Genomic DNA, 14,000 nt, shown 5'->3' on the forward strand with positions numbered 1-14,000 from the left:
AGTGCTATGTAACATAATTAATTTAATTTATTTATCAATGAACGCATTCCGTATTATATATATTAAATATATATAGTTTCTCTTGTTAACTTCATTAGCACAATAATATTATTATTCCACAATGATATTTATATATTTAGATACCCATCATAAAAAAATACTTACAATAGTTATAGTAAAAATAACTGAAAATGTTTTTTCAACAATTGTTTACAAAACAACCAATAACAATGGACGTAAAGAAAACAAAAACACTTTCTTATGCACTTTTTCACCTTATTTTTTTTTTTTTATTTTTCTTCCAATCCATCCTTTCTTCTTTAATTACTTTCACCACTGTTGTAGTTAATCTCTTCTTGTGTATATTTTTGGGAATGTTTTTTTAAATAATCATTTTTCTTAGCGAGCAGCAATGAAGTAGCGGTAGACAACGGTTGCCAAGATACCCAGAACGACAGGAATCAGCCATGAACTCCAGGAACCACTGGAATTTCCAATCACATCAGCATACAGCAGCGACTATTTGTATCGTATATTACATTTGATTTTAAAAATAAATTACTAAATAAATTTTTGTTAATAATTTAAGTTAGCGTTAACCATTTTACTCTTCTTGTTAAGCATATGAAAAAATAGTGTTATTAGTCAAAAAAATATTAATCAATTACGAGTGTTGGTAATTATTGAAGCAAATAAATATATAAAATATATAAATACCTGGGTTCATCACTGTCACCACTACTTTCCCAGTTGTTATTCTTTTTCTTATCATATGAGTTATCTCTTTCTTCCTGTAATTAAGTTTAAATTAACACTTTAATGAGTAATTAATTGTTAAACTTATAAAACGAATACTGAAAATACGGCTGCCCAATTTTAAAACACAGTAACTACAAAATTTTTATACCTGATTTTTTTCAGTATTGCTACATTTCTAAGAACTTAATTTCAAGTAATTTTCTTTTTAAATATTTATATTAAAGTATTTTCTACTCATAAATCAAATTTTTTATCAATTTGGCGTGCAAATTTTTTTTTAATAAGAAAAATTTTTAAATTGTCAGTTACTGTGTTTTGCAATTGGGCAGCCAAATAGCTGATTATTTTTTATAAAATTATTTTGTAAAGAAAAATAAAAATAATATTGATATTATTTGTTTACAAAAATAAATGCTGAAAGCTATTTTGATTATTAATTAAAAAAAAAAAAAATTTGTTAAGTCACCTCAACGAGTTCGCCGACTTTGTATGGTTCCATCATTTGTCTAGCATCACTTGAGTGCCCCACGTCTTCAAATGGTTCTGTACCATCTTTACCTGCCTGCTCAAGTAAAACTTCTTCCCCTCCTGGATGCTATTGTAAAAAAATAGAAAATATTGCAACGTCACCAAATTTAACTAAACAAGTTCATAGATTATAAAATATGGAGTCAGAAATACGTCATAAATAAAATAATTAATAAAAAAATAATACTTACTTCATTTAAAAATTTAGTAACATCATAAATGCTGTTATGGATAATAAACCATGTACTTTTGCTGTCATTATGTGTAGCAACTTCAGCACGAGAATAAAATTTAGTAGTTGATGGAATTGATGTATTTGCTGGAGTCTCCATTATTAGTTAGTTATTTATTTATTTAGTTAGTGGCGTGATAAAAAATTTATTATTATTTTAAAATTTTATTCTAGAGTTTTAGAGAAGTTTGTTAATAAAAATTTACTTCCAAATATTGAACACGTCTTAGTCTTTAGTTTTCAAGTCTAAAATGTGAAATCAAAAGTAATATTTTATCTCAACTGTCCGACGTCTTGAATCATCTGGGCATTTTAACTGTAGCTTAATAGCAGTAACTGTAGAGTGAAAAAGAGCGACATCTGCAGTGGGAAGTGACAAGCTTAAAGCGCAGAATTCAAATTTATAAAATTTATCTTTTAAGGGCTCACCAAACTTAGCACCCCAACAATAAGGAACAAACAACGAACTAATGGTATGTGAGAATGAAAATTAAAAAATTCGAAAAAAAAAATTTTTGGGGTGCTAAGTTTGGTGAGCCTCTTTTAAGCCAGTCTCTGTTTTTGATGATAAAAAAAAAATGACTAGAGATTCATCGTCATGGGTGCCAATTGAAATGAAATAAAAACAAAAAAATGTCAGCTGTTATCAAAACATTTTCATACTTATAAACAAACGAATAAAATCATAATAACAGTTCAAATAAATTAAATGTCAGTTATTCTAAATTAACTAGTTTTCCTAGATGAATATTTATAAAAGTAAATATGAATTTATCATCAATATTTTTTATTTTATCTTTTATTTTTGTAAGTCAAGTAAATTGTAATAAATTTTGGTGGTTTGAGTCGGCGGTTGATTTTATAAAATGTCCTTTGGGTGACTGCTGTAATGAATATTATATACCTCAAAATATTACAGGTAATTTTAATAATTATTATTTTTCATTTTACGACTTGACAATTTTTTAATTTTGTTTAAGAAAAAAATTTGTTGTAAAAAATTATTTTTAAAAAATTGCATTTTTAATTTTTTTAAATTCCTACAAGTCTATTTTTTTAATAATTTTTTTACTATAATTTATTTGTTAGAGAAAATTAAAAAAATTGTGAAATGACAGCTAAATTAAATGTCATCACTGAAATTGAGAGACATTAAATAATTTTTAGTAATTTTTTAATAAATGAATTACAGCAAGAATAATTTAACAAAAATTCCATTTTTATAGACTCTAAAAAAATGATAAGAGCAATTTTTTATAAATAATTTTCTAGACCTAGTTTATTATTAAAAAAAAAAGTTGTAAAGTGTCTACCAATTTTAATCTAATTTTATTTATTTATTCTTATCTTTAATTGAATATTTTAGGATTGCGTAAAGAGTTGGACAATAATCTCTTCGGTCAACACATCGCCCAAGATGCAGTAATTAGTGCATTAGCTGCACATATTACCATAGAAAATCCTCCAAAAGCTCTGGCAATGAGTTTTCACGGATTGGCTGGTACTGGAAAAAATTTTGTCGCTAGAATAATAACAAATAATTTTTTTATGAAAGGCTGCGAGAGCCGGCATTTTCAAGTATATACAGGACGAATAGAATTTTTGTTACAGGACCGAATAAATTTATACAAGGTATATTAATCTCATTTTAATTTCATGAAAAAAAAAAATTTTTTTTTTTCACAATCATAATAAATAATTAAAATTATTTAACAATAATAAAATGTATAATTTTTTTACAGGAATCATTAGTGGAAAAAATAGTAGAAAGTCTTTTAAGATGTCCCAAGTCGTTATTTGTTTTTGACGAAGTGGATTTGATGATACCAGGTCTCCTTGATGTTTTAGTGCCATTTTTAGACCACGGTCCAGTTCGTGTTCCTTACAAAGGAACAAAACAATCTGTCCCTACAAATAAAGCGATTTTCATTTTCCTATCCAACACCGGTAGTCATGAAATAGCTAAAGCACTTGTAGATTTACGTACCCAGGGAAAAAGCCGCGAAGAGACAAGACTGGAGGACTTTGAAAGTTTAATTGCCGTGGGAGCTTTCAACGAGAAAGGTGGATTGCATCGCAGTGACACTATCAGTACTAGTTTAATCGACCACTATGTGCCTTTTTTGCCTCTTGAAAAGCCGCACATCAGACAGTGCATTAAAGCGGCTTTCAGGTTGAGAGAGATTGACCCCAGTGAAGAACATATAGAAGAAGCCATATCTCATGTTACTTTCGGAGACAAACCTTATGATCTCTACGCTAAAAACGGGTGCAAAAGAGTTGACCAAAAAGTCGCAAGCATTGTTTACAAAATAACTAAATCTAATGAACTAAAGTCGCATAAAGAATTGTGAACAAAATATATTTATTTACCTTTTTTTTTTTTTTTTTTTTTTTTTTATTATCATTTTCAATAAATATTTGTTAATTTTTAAAATCATTAAATTTTTAATCATATGAAATTAAAATTCGGTGATAATGTTAAAATTTTTGAATTAAATACAGGATATCCTGTTGGTTGATTTCTTATTGTGTACTCGTAGCAATACGGCGTGATTAAAAAATCTATGACATATGAATGTATGTATTGGAAAATCCTCCACTTGAATACGCCACCTGGCGAATCAAATGTGAACTACTCTATGCAGGTCGAGTATAAACAGCTAATGTCATATAATATGCCGAAGCTGTAATTAAAAATTGTTGAAATTCTTTTTAAAATGTTAAGTAATTAATTATTGTCTATAAGCTTAGTTACTATTGAAAATAAGATCAACTTTAACACTTGACCAAAAATTTGTAATCATTGAGTTTCCTCTACGAGAAAATAAAAATAAAACTTTCTGCTGCGTATATGGGTGTAATAGCAAGTCATGACAATAAAGTTAGCCGATATCTAAAAGTTTTTAGAATTTCTTTTATTAAAAATTAATTGAAAAAATTTCACATGTAGAAAGTTTTATAAACTATACGTGCAATTTTGTAAAAATATTTTTTTATTCTAATTTAATTGATAAAAAAATCTAAAATTGTTGAATGTCGACTAATTTTAATGTCATTAGCAAGTCTAGTAAGAACAATACAGTTTGATTTTATACTTTTCCTCCGGCAAATTCTAGTTCTGTGGTGATAAAAATAAATTTGGTGAAGATGAAGTTATAAACCGTCGATTAGCTTGGAAAATGCATTAAAAATCTGAAATGAAGTTACACAGCTCAAGAGAGTGTCCATTACATTTCATCAAAAATGACTTTATACCAATTAACATAAATATTGTTGTAATCACAAAAAAACAGTAATTATAAGCTGTGAATTTTTAAAATACAATGTAATACGATAGGCTTACATTGCTTAAATAACTTAATAAATATTTTTGTAAAATTAAGAATCGTAATTATAGTTGCAATGTTATAACTACAGTAATAAAAATAAGTTACATGAATAATTTTTAAGTAATTAAGAATTTTTATGACTGGGCTTAGTACTTGCAAATTCATGATGCTGAAAGGGACAGACATCTGTCAATTTTTAGGTTTTTTTAATAAACAGATTCTTACAAGAAGAAAAACAAAAATAAAAAAATTAACATATAGAAGTTTTAAAGAACTGAAAGTGAAACATTTCTAAAATATATTTTTTGTCTTAATTTAATTCTTTAATAAAATAAAAATTTGACACGTTATCTGCTGATTTCAGTATCATGCAAATTCACAAATTTCTTTAATTGAGATTTTTATTAATTATTTAATTTCTATTAAAAACTCGATTCTAATAAAACTTGTAAATACATGATTCAATATAAAAACACGGCAGCTGATTTAAAAAAGCGTCTTAAAGTAGTAACTGCTTCTGCCGCAAGGAGAAGCCACGCTCCCGGCTGATTTCCCAATATGCACATTTGTGACATGTCACGCACATTTGTACATGCAAAATAAATCAACTAAATCAAAGCCGGTAGTTTTTACCAGACGTATTTTATAGGCTAATCGCTGATTTTTTCTTTAAATAATGAATACTCACACAATAATTAAACTTATTTGTATTTTCTTTGTATCTAATGTTAATTGTTTAATTGATCCAATAACCGGTGGTGCTATTGCTGCCGGGTTTGGCTTGTTTTTTGGATTCAACAAGATAAAATGCTCATTTTCAGAGTGTTGTAATGAAGAGTACATTCCTTATGACGTTAGAAGTAAGATTTATTATTATTGTGTTGTTCTTGTGTTAGAAAGACATAAATACCATGAATTAATTGTATGAAAATGAAGTTAGCAGGCATCTGACAATTTTTGTAATTTTTTTTTATTGAAAAATGTATTACAAAATATTCCAGACTTAGAAAATTTAAAAAACAACATGTGAAATTTTTAAAAATATTTTAGTTCTAATTAAATTAATTAAAAAAATTGTTAAAAATTTGATAAGTTTAGTATCATACTAATTATTTATTTAAAAAATGAATATTAAAATTGATAGTTATTGACAGGCCTCGATCGTAAACTTGAGGAAAAATTATTTGGGCAGCATATAGCCCATGATGTTGTAACAAGTGCCTTGGGTGCTCACATTAAATCAGAATATCCTCCAAAAGCTCTAGCAATGAGTTTTCATGGTACACCGGGTACAGGAAAAAATTTTGTAGCTCAACATATAGTCAAATATTTTTACAAAGAAGGTTCTAAAAGTAAATACTATCACTTCTTTTCCGGAAGATTGAGTTTTCCTTTGGAAAAAAATACATTCATGTATGAGGTATGTTTATTTCATCCATAATTGGGTATTTGCATGATTTTGATATTCATAAACTTTTGATATTTTTACATTCTATATAATTTTTTTAAATTTTTGGAAGAAAAATTTTTCGATTTTGTTCTTAAAAACTTAAATAATTTAATAAATAAAAGTGATCCTAAATTACATAAAAGTCACGTGATGTAAAACGTGATGTGATTGGTGTGACGTCATTGTGCTGTTTGTAGCGCGTATATTTGAATGAGCATTTAAGTATGTATAATATTTTACATTGCTAAAAACTTAAAGTTAAGTTTTTTTCAATTTTAAGTTTTATACATTCTATTTTAATGCTAGATTTTGTTGAAAATAATTAAAAGTGAAATAAATTTTTGTGAAATGTTTTTTTAAATTTAAAATGAATGTGTTTGGAGGTTATGAACATGTCAATGTTGTTATACTAAGACTTTTGAGAAGCATCACTTCAACAGTGTAGTTTGTGATTATCAACGAATTAATAAAAATGCCTCGGCGAAAAGTGGATCCTGATTTTTCCGTTTAACAGAATTTAATGAAACATTTATAAAAATTTTTTCTGGTGTCGATTTACCAGTATTTCTACACGTTGGAACTATACACCAATAAAACTCATTTTTGACGACATTTCGAGTAATTAAATAATTTTATTTTATTATAAACAACACAACCAGATCTTTTTTAATCAATCACAATTAACACAACAATTGTTTACACCTGCCACGTGTTTACAAGAGATTGGCGCTTAAAATTTCAAATGAAATAAGCACTATGACGTCACATACACGAGATGGAGCTACTTATTCATTTAAATATCTGCTTTTTTTTATTTATTAAATTATTTAAATTTTTAAGAACAAAATCGAAAAATTTTTTTTCCAAAAATTTAAAAAAATTATATAGAATGTAAAAATATCAAAAGTTTATGAATATCAAAATCATGCAAATACCCAATTATCACGTTACTCATGCCAAAAAGGCGCATCTCACTATCTAAGCAGAGTCACTACTTTAAATGGATGAAATTTAATATATAATTAATAAAAATAAAATTTTAACAGAAAGAATTAAAAGAAACAATCATTGATAGTCTTCAGCAATGTCCACAATCTTTGTTTGTCTTCGATGAAGTAGATATGATACCTCCAGGACTTTTGAATGTGCTGGTACCTTTTTTGGAGTATGGAGAACCGCAGATTTGGTACATGGGTAGACGAATTAATATCGAAACAAACAGAGCTATATTTATATTCTTATCAAATACTGGGAGTCAAGAGATTGTTGAAACTTTACACAACTTGTGGCAGGATGGACGTAAACGAGAAGACACAAGACTCTCAGATTTTGAAGACTTGATATCTAGAGGAGCTTTCAATGAAAAGGGCGGCTTTCACAAAAGTGACACAATAAGTACGAGTTTGATTGATCATTATGTGCCATTTTTGCCACTGGAAGCTGAGCACGTTATTAAATGTATAAAAACGGCTTTTATTAGTCACGGTAGACAGCCGACTAATCAACAAATTGAAAATGTTATGCGCCATGTCACTTTTAGCGAGCCTGTTGGAATTTTTGCCAAAGCTGGATGCAAAAGAATCGAGCAGAAAGTTGCTCATACCATGTACACACGCTCGTAAAAATAATTACTCATGCATGGTGTGATATATTTAGATTTACAATAAGTACTTTTTCAAGAAAGATAATATTATATTTTTTAGAACGAAATATATACATTATATTTGTCTTTATTTCTAAAATTTTATTGGCACGAGTGGACAATATGTCTTAATCATTAAAAAATAGCATATATATATATATATATATATATATATATATATATATATATATTTCGTCAAGAATAACAATTGATTTGTATTTTTTTATGTAAATATAGTGGTATATATATATATAGGCAAATAAAAGCTCTGACTTAATTTTTTTTAGTACATAAAAGCATTTGTTTTTCAAGCAGTCTCATTTCCAAGCAAAAATGAGTAACAATTATTTAACAGTTTCATTACTTGGTATTTAATGCCGAATATTTAACAACAATTCAAGTATTTTATGAGCGACATATTGTTGCTTGACAGAATTGTCCGTTGATAATTGTGCTAAATTAAATATAATTTTTTTTTTATAATTTATGTCTACGTTTTAAACGTCAACTGTTTGTCCAAGGACTAGTTTCAACAGTGATTTAAATGCGATTGCACAAAAGACATATTATCGTATATTTCTTTGGATGAGTGCTTGCCTAATTCATTAATTACAATAATTAATATTTTATTAATAAAGAAGCCGTGCAATCAAGTTGACTTGGAAGAACACTATTTAATAATTTTACTTTTAATATCTGTAGGCTATTCTTCCTCGACGTATTCTTTCGGAAAAAATCCAACTTGATCAGCTATTTTACCTTTCCACCAGCCTTTTGCGTCGCCTTCTTTGCTCAGTACGACAACCCGACACCCCCGTCTCAGTGTCAATTGATTACGCTCGCCTGCGCGAAAATCAAATAGTGCTTTCGCTAACACGCGTCTAAAAGGCCATAGAAGCCGTTGATCCAAATTTTCGAAATTCTCCGACAAGGATGCACGCTCGTAGTACTCAACAAGCTCGACGACGCTCTTGAAGAATCGAGATTCGCTCAAATAATACAGCTCCGTACCATCAACATCACGTTTGAAAACCCTTATGTGTTTAACAGCTCCATCAGTTCTGAAATAAACATTTAATTTAATTTAAATATTTAAATAGTCGAGCAAAGGCCAAACTTTAAGTAATTAATTTAAAATTTATAACAAAATATTTACTTGATACTCAAGGCGTAATTAGTTTCATGTTTTAATCGAGGTTGCCCAGCAGGCCGCACTCGCAACATGTATGTTCCATCCTCTCTGGCCTCAAGTTTATGTGCAGCCGCATCTCTTCCCATTTCGCCTACAAACCACAGTTTAACCGAGAGAGCACGGTCACACGGTAGAGGAGGAGGTAATGGTGGTGTGGGAGGTACCGGCATACAACGTCCGGAATATGATATGCATTGTTTGTGTACTGCCAAACGACATACATCGCAGCTATACCCCTATCACAAGATATTTATCATTTAAACTTACGATTAAGCAGAAATTTATCTTTTGTAACATAAAACCGTAGTTAAATATTCAACATATTTCAAGGAGATTCGATCGTTAAACATGAGCCAATTTAATATTTATGAAAAAAAAAAAATAAATAAATAAATAAATAATTAGTTAATAACTCAATTCAACTTTGCTAATCCAGTAAGCATAAAAAATTAAAATTATCATTTATTATTAAAATGAATAGCGATGGAATTTTTTTGAATTAACATACACAATAAAAAATTAATTTGAATCAAGAGAAAAATTCTTAAACCAAGAAAATAATTTTGAAAGCAAAATAAAAAAAAATTTTTAAATGTTATGGTCAAAAATAGGGTGGACTCCACTTGTAAATAATTACCAAAAAAATTTCTTAGCTACTCAAATCAAGAAGATGAACTTTTTAAAAATTATTTACTTGATTCAAATTAATTTTTTTTTTCTGCAGGAATGAAATTTTACTCACTTGAAAAATACGCCCTTTAAGAAATTTACCACAGCGCTGACAACTTCTAGCAGTCTCAAAAGTCATTAACCGAAATTTATGATTAGTTACACGACAAGCAGCAGGATTAACATTATCCATAGCATCTTGCATAGCTTTCATCCACATCTGCTTCTGGTCCTCGGTGCGTGCGTAGAGTGTGTACGCATTGTAGGCTTGTTTGTGAACCAATAACCACTGATAGGACCACCGAGAATCTCGTCCAAGGATTCGCCGGCCTGTGTGGTCTTCGAGCCGATAATCATCAAGTCTAAGTGTTTCTCGATAGCAATATTGATCGCCTCTCCCGGCTTTGCATAGCAGTACGGCTTGTTCAAATACAAAAGCATAACGAGCTTTAACTCTTTGATCTCCGTGTGCTTTTACTTTGAGCTCGCCGTCTCTCAATAACCTGCCAAAGTCTTTGAGCTGCGTACCATCGCTTACGTCCCAGTCGACAATAGACGCTTGAATATCTTTTATAATATCGAGAGTATCAGAATCACGTTTAACTTCGTTAATATATTGAGCGACGTCCACCATCACCTCCCGAGCTTTACTTAACTGACGTAAATCTTCAGCCAGCTCACGAGATGTCTCTTCAACAAGTTTGTCCAACAACAAGTGATACTTTAGCACTCGTTGCATTGGAACTGATAGAATGTCACGAAGTTTGAACTTTCCATTGTTAGCTTCTTGTTGGCAACGAATAACTTCTTGATTAACTAGTTCATTGCGCGAACAAGCCTCTTGGAGGGTATTTTGGGCTACCGTAAGATTAGCACAATAATCACCGTAAATAAGGAACTTCTCTCGCCAATCGAGAAATACTTGAGCAATAGCAGCACCATTACGTGCTTTACGTAATTGACTATGCACACCAGCGTGAATCTCAGATAAATCTTTAATACCAAAAAATATTCTTGCTGCATCTTTTGGACGTAGTGATGTCGATAATGGACGTGCAAAATGTCGTAGAAGACTATTTAATACTTCGGAATAATTACGCTCTGTTTCAACGAGCTCTTGTATAACATAATCTCTTTTTTCTCCACCTGGAATAGTTCCTCCCTGTAAATTAATATTCATTTATTATTCTAATAATAACTAATTCAATTATCAATACAACATAAATATGAATAATTAATTACGGTTAAAAATAATAAATTTTTTTTTTTACATGCTTGATATATTTTTTAGATATACAATTAGACCTCATGCAGGATTTTTGCGTTTGGCATAAATACAAAGTAAAATAATAATGATAATAAAATAAAAAAAATAATAATGACCTGCGCGGCGCTTGGAGGAGGCGGCAGGTGTAGACTACAAAGGTCATGGTAGATCTCTTCGCTTTGTGCGTGACTACAAAAGGCCCCGTAGCCATCCTCTTCCTGGTCAACTGGATCTTCAATTTCATCTCCTCCTTCACCACCTGCCTCATCACCTTCTCGCCGTCGCGATCTTCTCCGGCGACCCTCAGTCTCACGACTAATTGCATAAAAAAAAAAACAACAAACCAAAAATAAGGCTCATGCACTACGCAAAATAGCTGGCTTATCACCAATAACGCAGCATGATTTTTAAAATGAACCAAAAATAAAAATAAAAAAAAAAAAAAAAAAAAACATTTAATAAATTTGCCAACGCTGGGATTTATCAGGTACTCTAATTACAAATCCTTTAAACTACAGACGTTAAATTAGTCTGTGTTTAATAGCAACACAAGTACCTCGGTTGTCGTAAAAGACCATTCGTGGTGAGCTGTTGTTGAAAAGCAGAGTAACTCTTGATATACTTGGGATTCATCAGGATCCACTGCTCTAGGTTTTATGGTAAATCCCACCTCTGTACTCGTGGGACTAAATTTATTTGTTGTAATATTTATATTAGCATGAGGAGATAGTTAGATTTATCTTTTTATGGTAGTGGGAAGATGACGAAAAAAAAATTTAATTATAAATTTATGATCTGTGCTAGATGATTAGTTTTGGTTAATTATTATTTTATTTTTATTTGTACTAACCCAACTCCTGCGCTTTGAAGATCTTTGTATGCATCTTCCTGTGACCGATCACGTCCAATAGTAAATCCTCTGTAATTAGAAATTATTTTTAGTAATTACGAATAAAATAAACAGATTTAAAAATCATTTTATTAAAATCTTTAAAGACTTTTTTTCTTGTTTTTTCATTAATTAAATTTGAATTAGTTTTTTTCTTTTTAAATTAATGATATTTAATTTTAAATAATTTCTATTGATGTATATTGCCGATAGGCGTATGTTAATTAATAAATAAATAAAAATTTGAGTATTAAAAAAAAAACTTTAAGCCATAATATTTAATAATCTAAAAAAAATAATTTCAATTTCATTAAAATAAAATTTAGAATTTAAAATTTAGTTTGATGAAAAAATTAAAGCAGCTTTATCTTCTAAATATGATAATAAAATGATTTCTATACTAAGATAATTTAAAAAAAATACTCACGGAATGTTTTTACGACGAAATCTCGGCGAATGTGATAGCGCAGACAGCGTGCAAAGAACTTGATGAAAGTTTGACAAATCAAATAACACTAAAGGTTCAAATAGGTCAGAATCGGAAAGACCAAAGGTTGAGGAGCAAACAGTTAAAAATAATTTAATATTTCTCAGGCATAAAAATTGTGCCATCTGGGGTTTTTGGCTAACATCCTTGATGTCAATGCATCCTGGATCTATTAAATTTAAAAAATTACAAAGCAATACACCATCTCTTAGGGTGTACGCTAAATCAAATGCAGTAGCTGACGGCCAGTTGGCTTTGTGATCAGCTCTAAGGGCTCCACATCTTGTCAACCAACTGGCACACTCCTGCCATCCAGTCTCAGAGTCAGTACCATTTTCAGTTGTACTCATTGTGCTGCTTGTACTTTTGGCAACCGTGTTAAAAAAATAACTTTAGTTATTGTTACTTTTTAAAAAATAATAATAGCAATAATAATACTATTATTATTACTGGTATGTATATTGTATAATTATCAATATTTTAGTTATTGTATTATCCCATGGAAGGAATGATTTATCAGCTACACCAAAGTGTATTAATACTCCATTTGTTTTATTGGCACTGAAAAATAAAAATATTAATAAATAAATTACCAACATTGTTCAATTTATTTTAATTAAAGTGTTTGTTTTATTTATCAATAGAAAAAAATAAGAATAACAAGTACTCATTGTTTAACTGTGTGAAGATAGTCGAGTGATCAATAACAATTACCTTCAATTAGAATGAAGATTCAACCACATCCCGATTCCCTTTATCACTTTATAATAATATTACTGAGTATGGGATGCACGGTTCAATTGACAAACATCTGATCCATTGTCATGCATCTTCAACTTCAGCTTCGGGTAACACTCGTATCTAATTACTATTATTTTGTAATTATTATTGTACATTTGACAATATGAGCCGAGTGATGAACTCATATTGTTTTTGGCACAAAAACTTACACTTTTATTTTTTAACCACCTATTATAACACACACTTTCTATTTATTTATTTATTTATATTTATATTATGATTGAGAGGGTGATGTTTAGATGAGCTCCAGCCCAATCCACTCGTCAATGCCATCAACCACCGTCAACTAAGCGGGGAGAGTCGAGGTGCTAAGCAGAGTCCATTTTGATGTTGAGACCTTGAACGTTCGTTCAGTGTGGCCAGATCGTGCGATTTTTTTACCCCCACTTTGTACCGCTTTCAATGTAGTCAGATGAGAGTGTCCTACAAAGTGAGGGTAAGAAAAGAGCACGTTCTGGCCACACTGCCACGGAGGCTAGATATATATCTAGCCTCCGTGGTGTCCAGAATGGAGATCTTCTACTACTATCTCCCGTGTCAAGAGTAAGATGTCGCTTTTTTAGTTTCACACCCGCTAAATATTTATTCATTCAAATTTATTGACAGTGGCATATATTATAGTTTTATTGTTGTTATATAATTTATGCTATAATTAGTGTAATTTTTAATGATAATATAATTAGCCAACGGTAAGCAATTATGACATTAAAGTTTGTTGTCACTTGACAATTTTTTTATTTTCTTTAACAAAA

General features: G+C 29.7%; 4 protein-coding genes across 6 annotated transcripts; 2 read left to right on the top strand and 2 right to left on the bottom strand.

The window, feature by feature from the left end:
* Positions 1-9: 9 nt before the first annotated feature.
* Cyt-b5 (Cytochrome b5) lies at positions 10-1,820 on the bottom strand. Of its 2 annotated transcripts, none has more exons than XM_074257268.1 (4): positions 1,479-1,820; positions 1,226-1,354; positions 718-791; positions 10-519 (listed from the first exon to the last, which is right to left on the bottom strand). In XM_074257268.1, exons 1-4 carry the CDS (start codon positions 1,617-1,619, stop codon positions 498-500), a joined length of 366 nt encoding a protein of 121 aa, XP_074113369.1. In that variant the 5' UTR covers positions 1,620-1,820; the 3' UTR covers positions 10-497. The 2 variants fall into 2 exon arrangements, with proteins under 2 accessions (XP_074113369.1, XP_074113368.1); XM_074257267.1 differs by having other exon boundaries at positions 10-484; positions 1,479-1,819.
* A 325-nt stretch (positions 1,821-2,145) lies between these two features.
* On the top strand, positions 2,146-4,405 carry LOC141536614 (torsin-1A-like). Its single transcript, XM_074257260.1, has 3 exons — positions 2,146-2,438; positions 2,886-3,151; positions 3,262-4,405. The coding sequence occupies exons 1-3, from the start codon at positions 2,285-2,287 to the stop codon at positions 3,871-3,873; spliced, it is 1,032 nt and encodes a 343-aa protein (XP_074113361.1). The 5' UTR covers positions 2,146-2,284; the 3' UTR covers positions 3,874-4,405.
* A 739-nt stretch (positions 4,406-5,144) lies between these two features.
* Positions 5,145-7,976, top strand: LOC141536537 (torsin-like protein). Its single transcript, XM_074257131.1, has 3 exons — positions 5,145-5,711; positions 6,006-6,271; positions 7,348-7,976. Exons 1-3 carry the CDS (start codon positions 5,528-5,530, stop codon positions 7,921-7,923), a joined length of 1,026 nt encoding a protein of 341 aa, XP_074113232.1. The 5' UTR covers positions 5,145-5,527; the 3' UTR covers positions 7,924-7,976.
* Positions 7,977-8,144: 168 nt separating this feature from the next.
* On the bottom strand, positions 8,145-13,683 carry Vav (Vav guanine nucleotide exchange factor). 2 transcript variants are annotated; one of them, XM_074257130.1, is made up of 7 exons: positions 13,162-13,683; positions 12,388-13,008; positions 11,922-11,990; positions 11,628-11,757; positions 9,878-10,966; positions 9,100-9,371; positions 8,145-9,004 (listed from the first exon to the last, which is right to left on the bottom strand). In XM_074257130.1, the coding sequence occupies exons 2-7, from the start codon at positions 12,795-12,797 to the stop codon at positions 8,647-8,649; spliced, it is 2,328 nt and encodes a 775-aa protein (XP_074113231.1). In that variant the 5' UTR covers positions 12,798-13,008; positions 13,162-13,683; the 3' UTR covers positions 8,145-8,646. The 2 variants fall into 2 exon arrangements, with proteins under 2 accessions (XP_074113231.1, XP_074113230.1); XM_074257129.1 differs by lacking the exon at positions 11,628-11,757 and adding an exon at positions 11,188-11,386 and having other exon boundaries at positions 8,146-9,004; positions 13,162-13,680.
* Between the last annotated feature and the right edge of the window lie 317 nt (positions 13,684-14,000).

The sequence above is a fragment of the Cotesia typhae genome, unplaced genomic scaffold (genome assembly GCF_013202065.1).
Source record: "Cotesia typhae breed Kobodo isofemale line unplaced genomic scaffold, CoteBio_Ctyphae scaffold_152, whole genome shotgun sequence".
Taxonomy (NCBI): Eukaryota; Metazoa; Arthropoda; class Insecta; order Hymenoptera; family Braconidae; genus Cotesia; species Cotesia typhae.

What these genes read in the sequence shown, in the direction of transcription:
- LOC141536537 (XM_074257131.1), top strand. Translation starts at nt 5,528, where the DNA reads ATGAATACTCACACAATAATTAAACTTATTTGTATTTTCTTTGTATCT. An exon ending in CATTCCTTATGACGTTAGAA is followed by an intron (nt 5,712 to 6,005) that starts GTAAGATTTATT and finishes AGTTATTGACAG; the next exon opens with GCCTCGATCGTAAACTTGAG. An exon ending in AAAATACATTCATGTATGAG is followed by an intron (nt 6,272 to 7,347) that starts GTATGTTTATTT and finishes AAATTTTAACAG; the next exon opens with AAAGAATTAAAAGAAACAAT.
- Cyt-b5 (XM_074257267.1), bottom strand. Translation starts at nt 1,619, where the DNA reads ATGGAGACTCCAGCAAATACATCAATTCCATCAACTACTAAATTTTAT. An exon ending in AAGTCGGCGAACTCGTTGAG is followed by an intron (nt 792 to 1,225) that starts GTGACTTAACAA and finishes ACTTAATTACAG; the next exon opens with GAAGAAAGAGATAACTCATA. An exon ending in GGTGACAGTGATGAACCCAG is followed by an intron (nt 485 to 717) that starts GTATTTATATAT and finishes TGGAAATTCCAG; the next exon opens with TGGTTCCTGGAGTTCATGGC.
- LOC141536614 (XM_074257260.1), top strand. Translation starts at nt 2,285, where the DNA reads ATGAATTTATCATCAATATTTTTTATTTTATCTTTTATTTTTGTAAGT. An exon ending in TATACCTCAAAATATTACAG is followed by an intron (nt 2,439 to 2,885) that starts GTAATTTTAATA and finishes TGAATATTTTAG; the next exon opens with GATTGCGTAAAGAGTTGGAC. An exon ending in ACCGAATAAATTTATACAAG is followed by an intron (nt 3,152 to 3,261) that starts GTATATTAATCT and finishes ATTTTTTTACAG; the next exon opens with GAATCATTAGTGGAAAAAAT.
- Vav (XM_074257129.1), bottom strand. Translation starts at nt 12,797, where the DNA reads ATGAGTACAACTGAAAATGGTACTGACTCTGAGACTGGATGGCAGGAG. An exon ending in TTTCGTCGTAAAAACATTCC is followed by an intron (nt 11,991 to 12,387) that starts GTGAGTATTTTT and finishes TTCTAATTACAG; the next exon opens with AGGATTTACTATTGGACGTG. An exon ending in CTTCAAAGCGCAGGAGTTGG is followed by an intron (nt 11,387 to 11,921) that starts GTTAGTACAAAT and finishes TTATGCAATTAG; the next exon opens with TCGTGAGACTGAGGGTCGCC.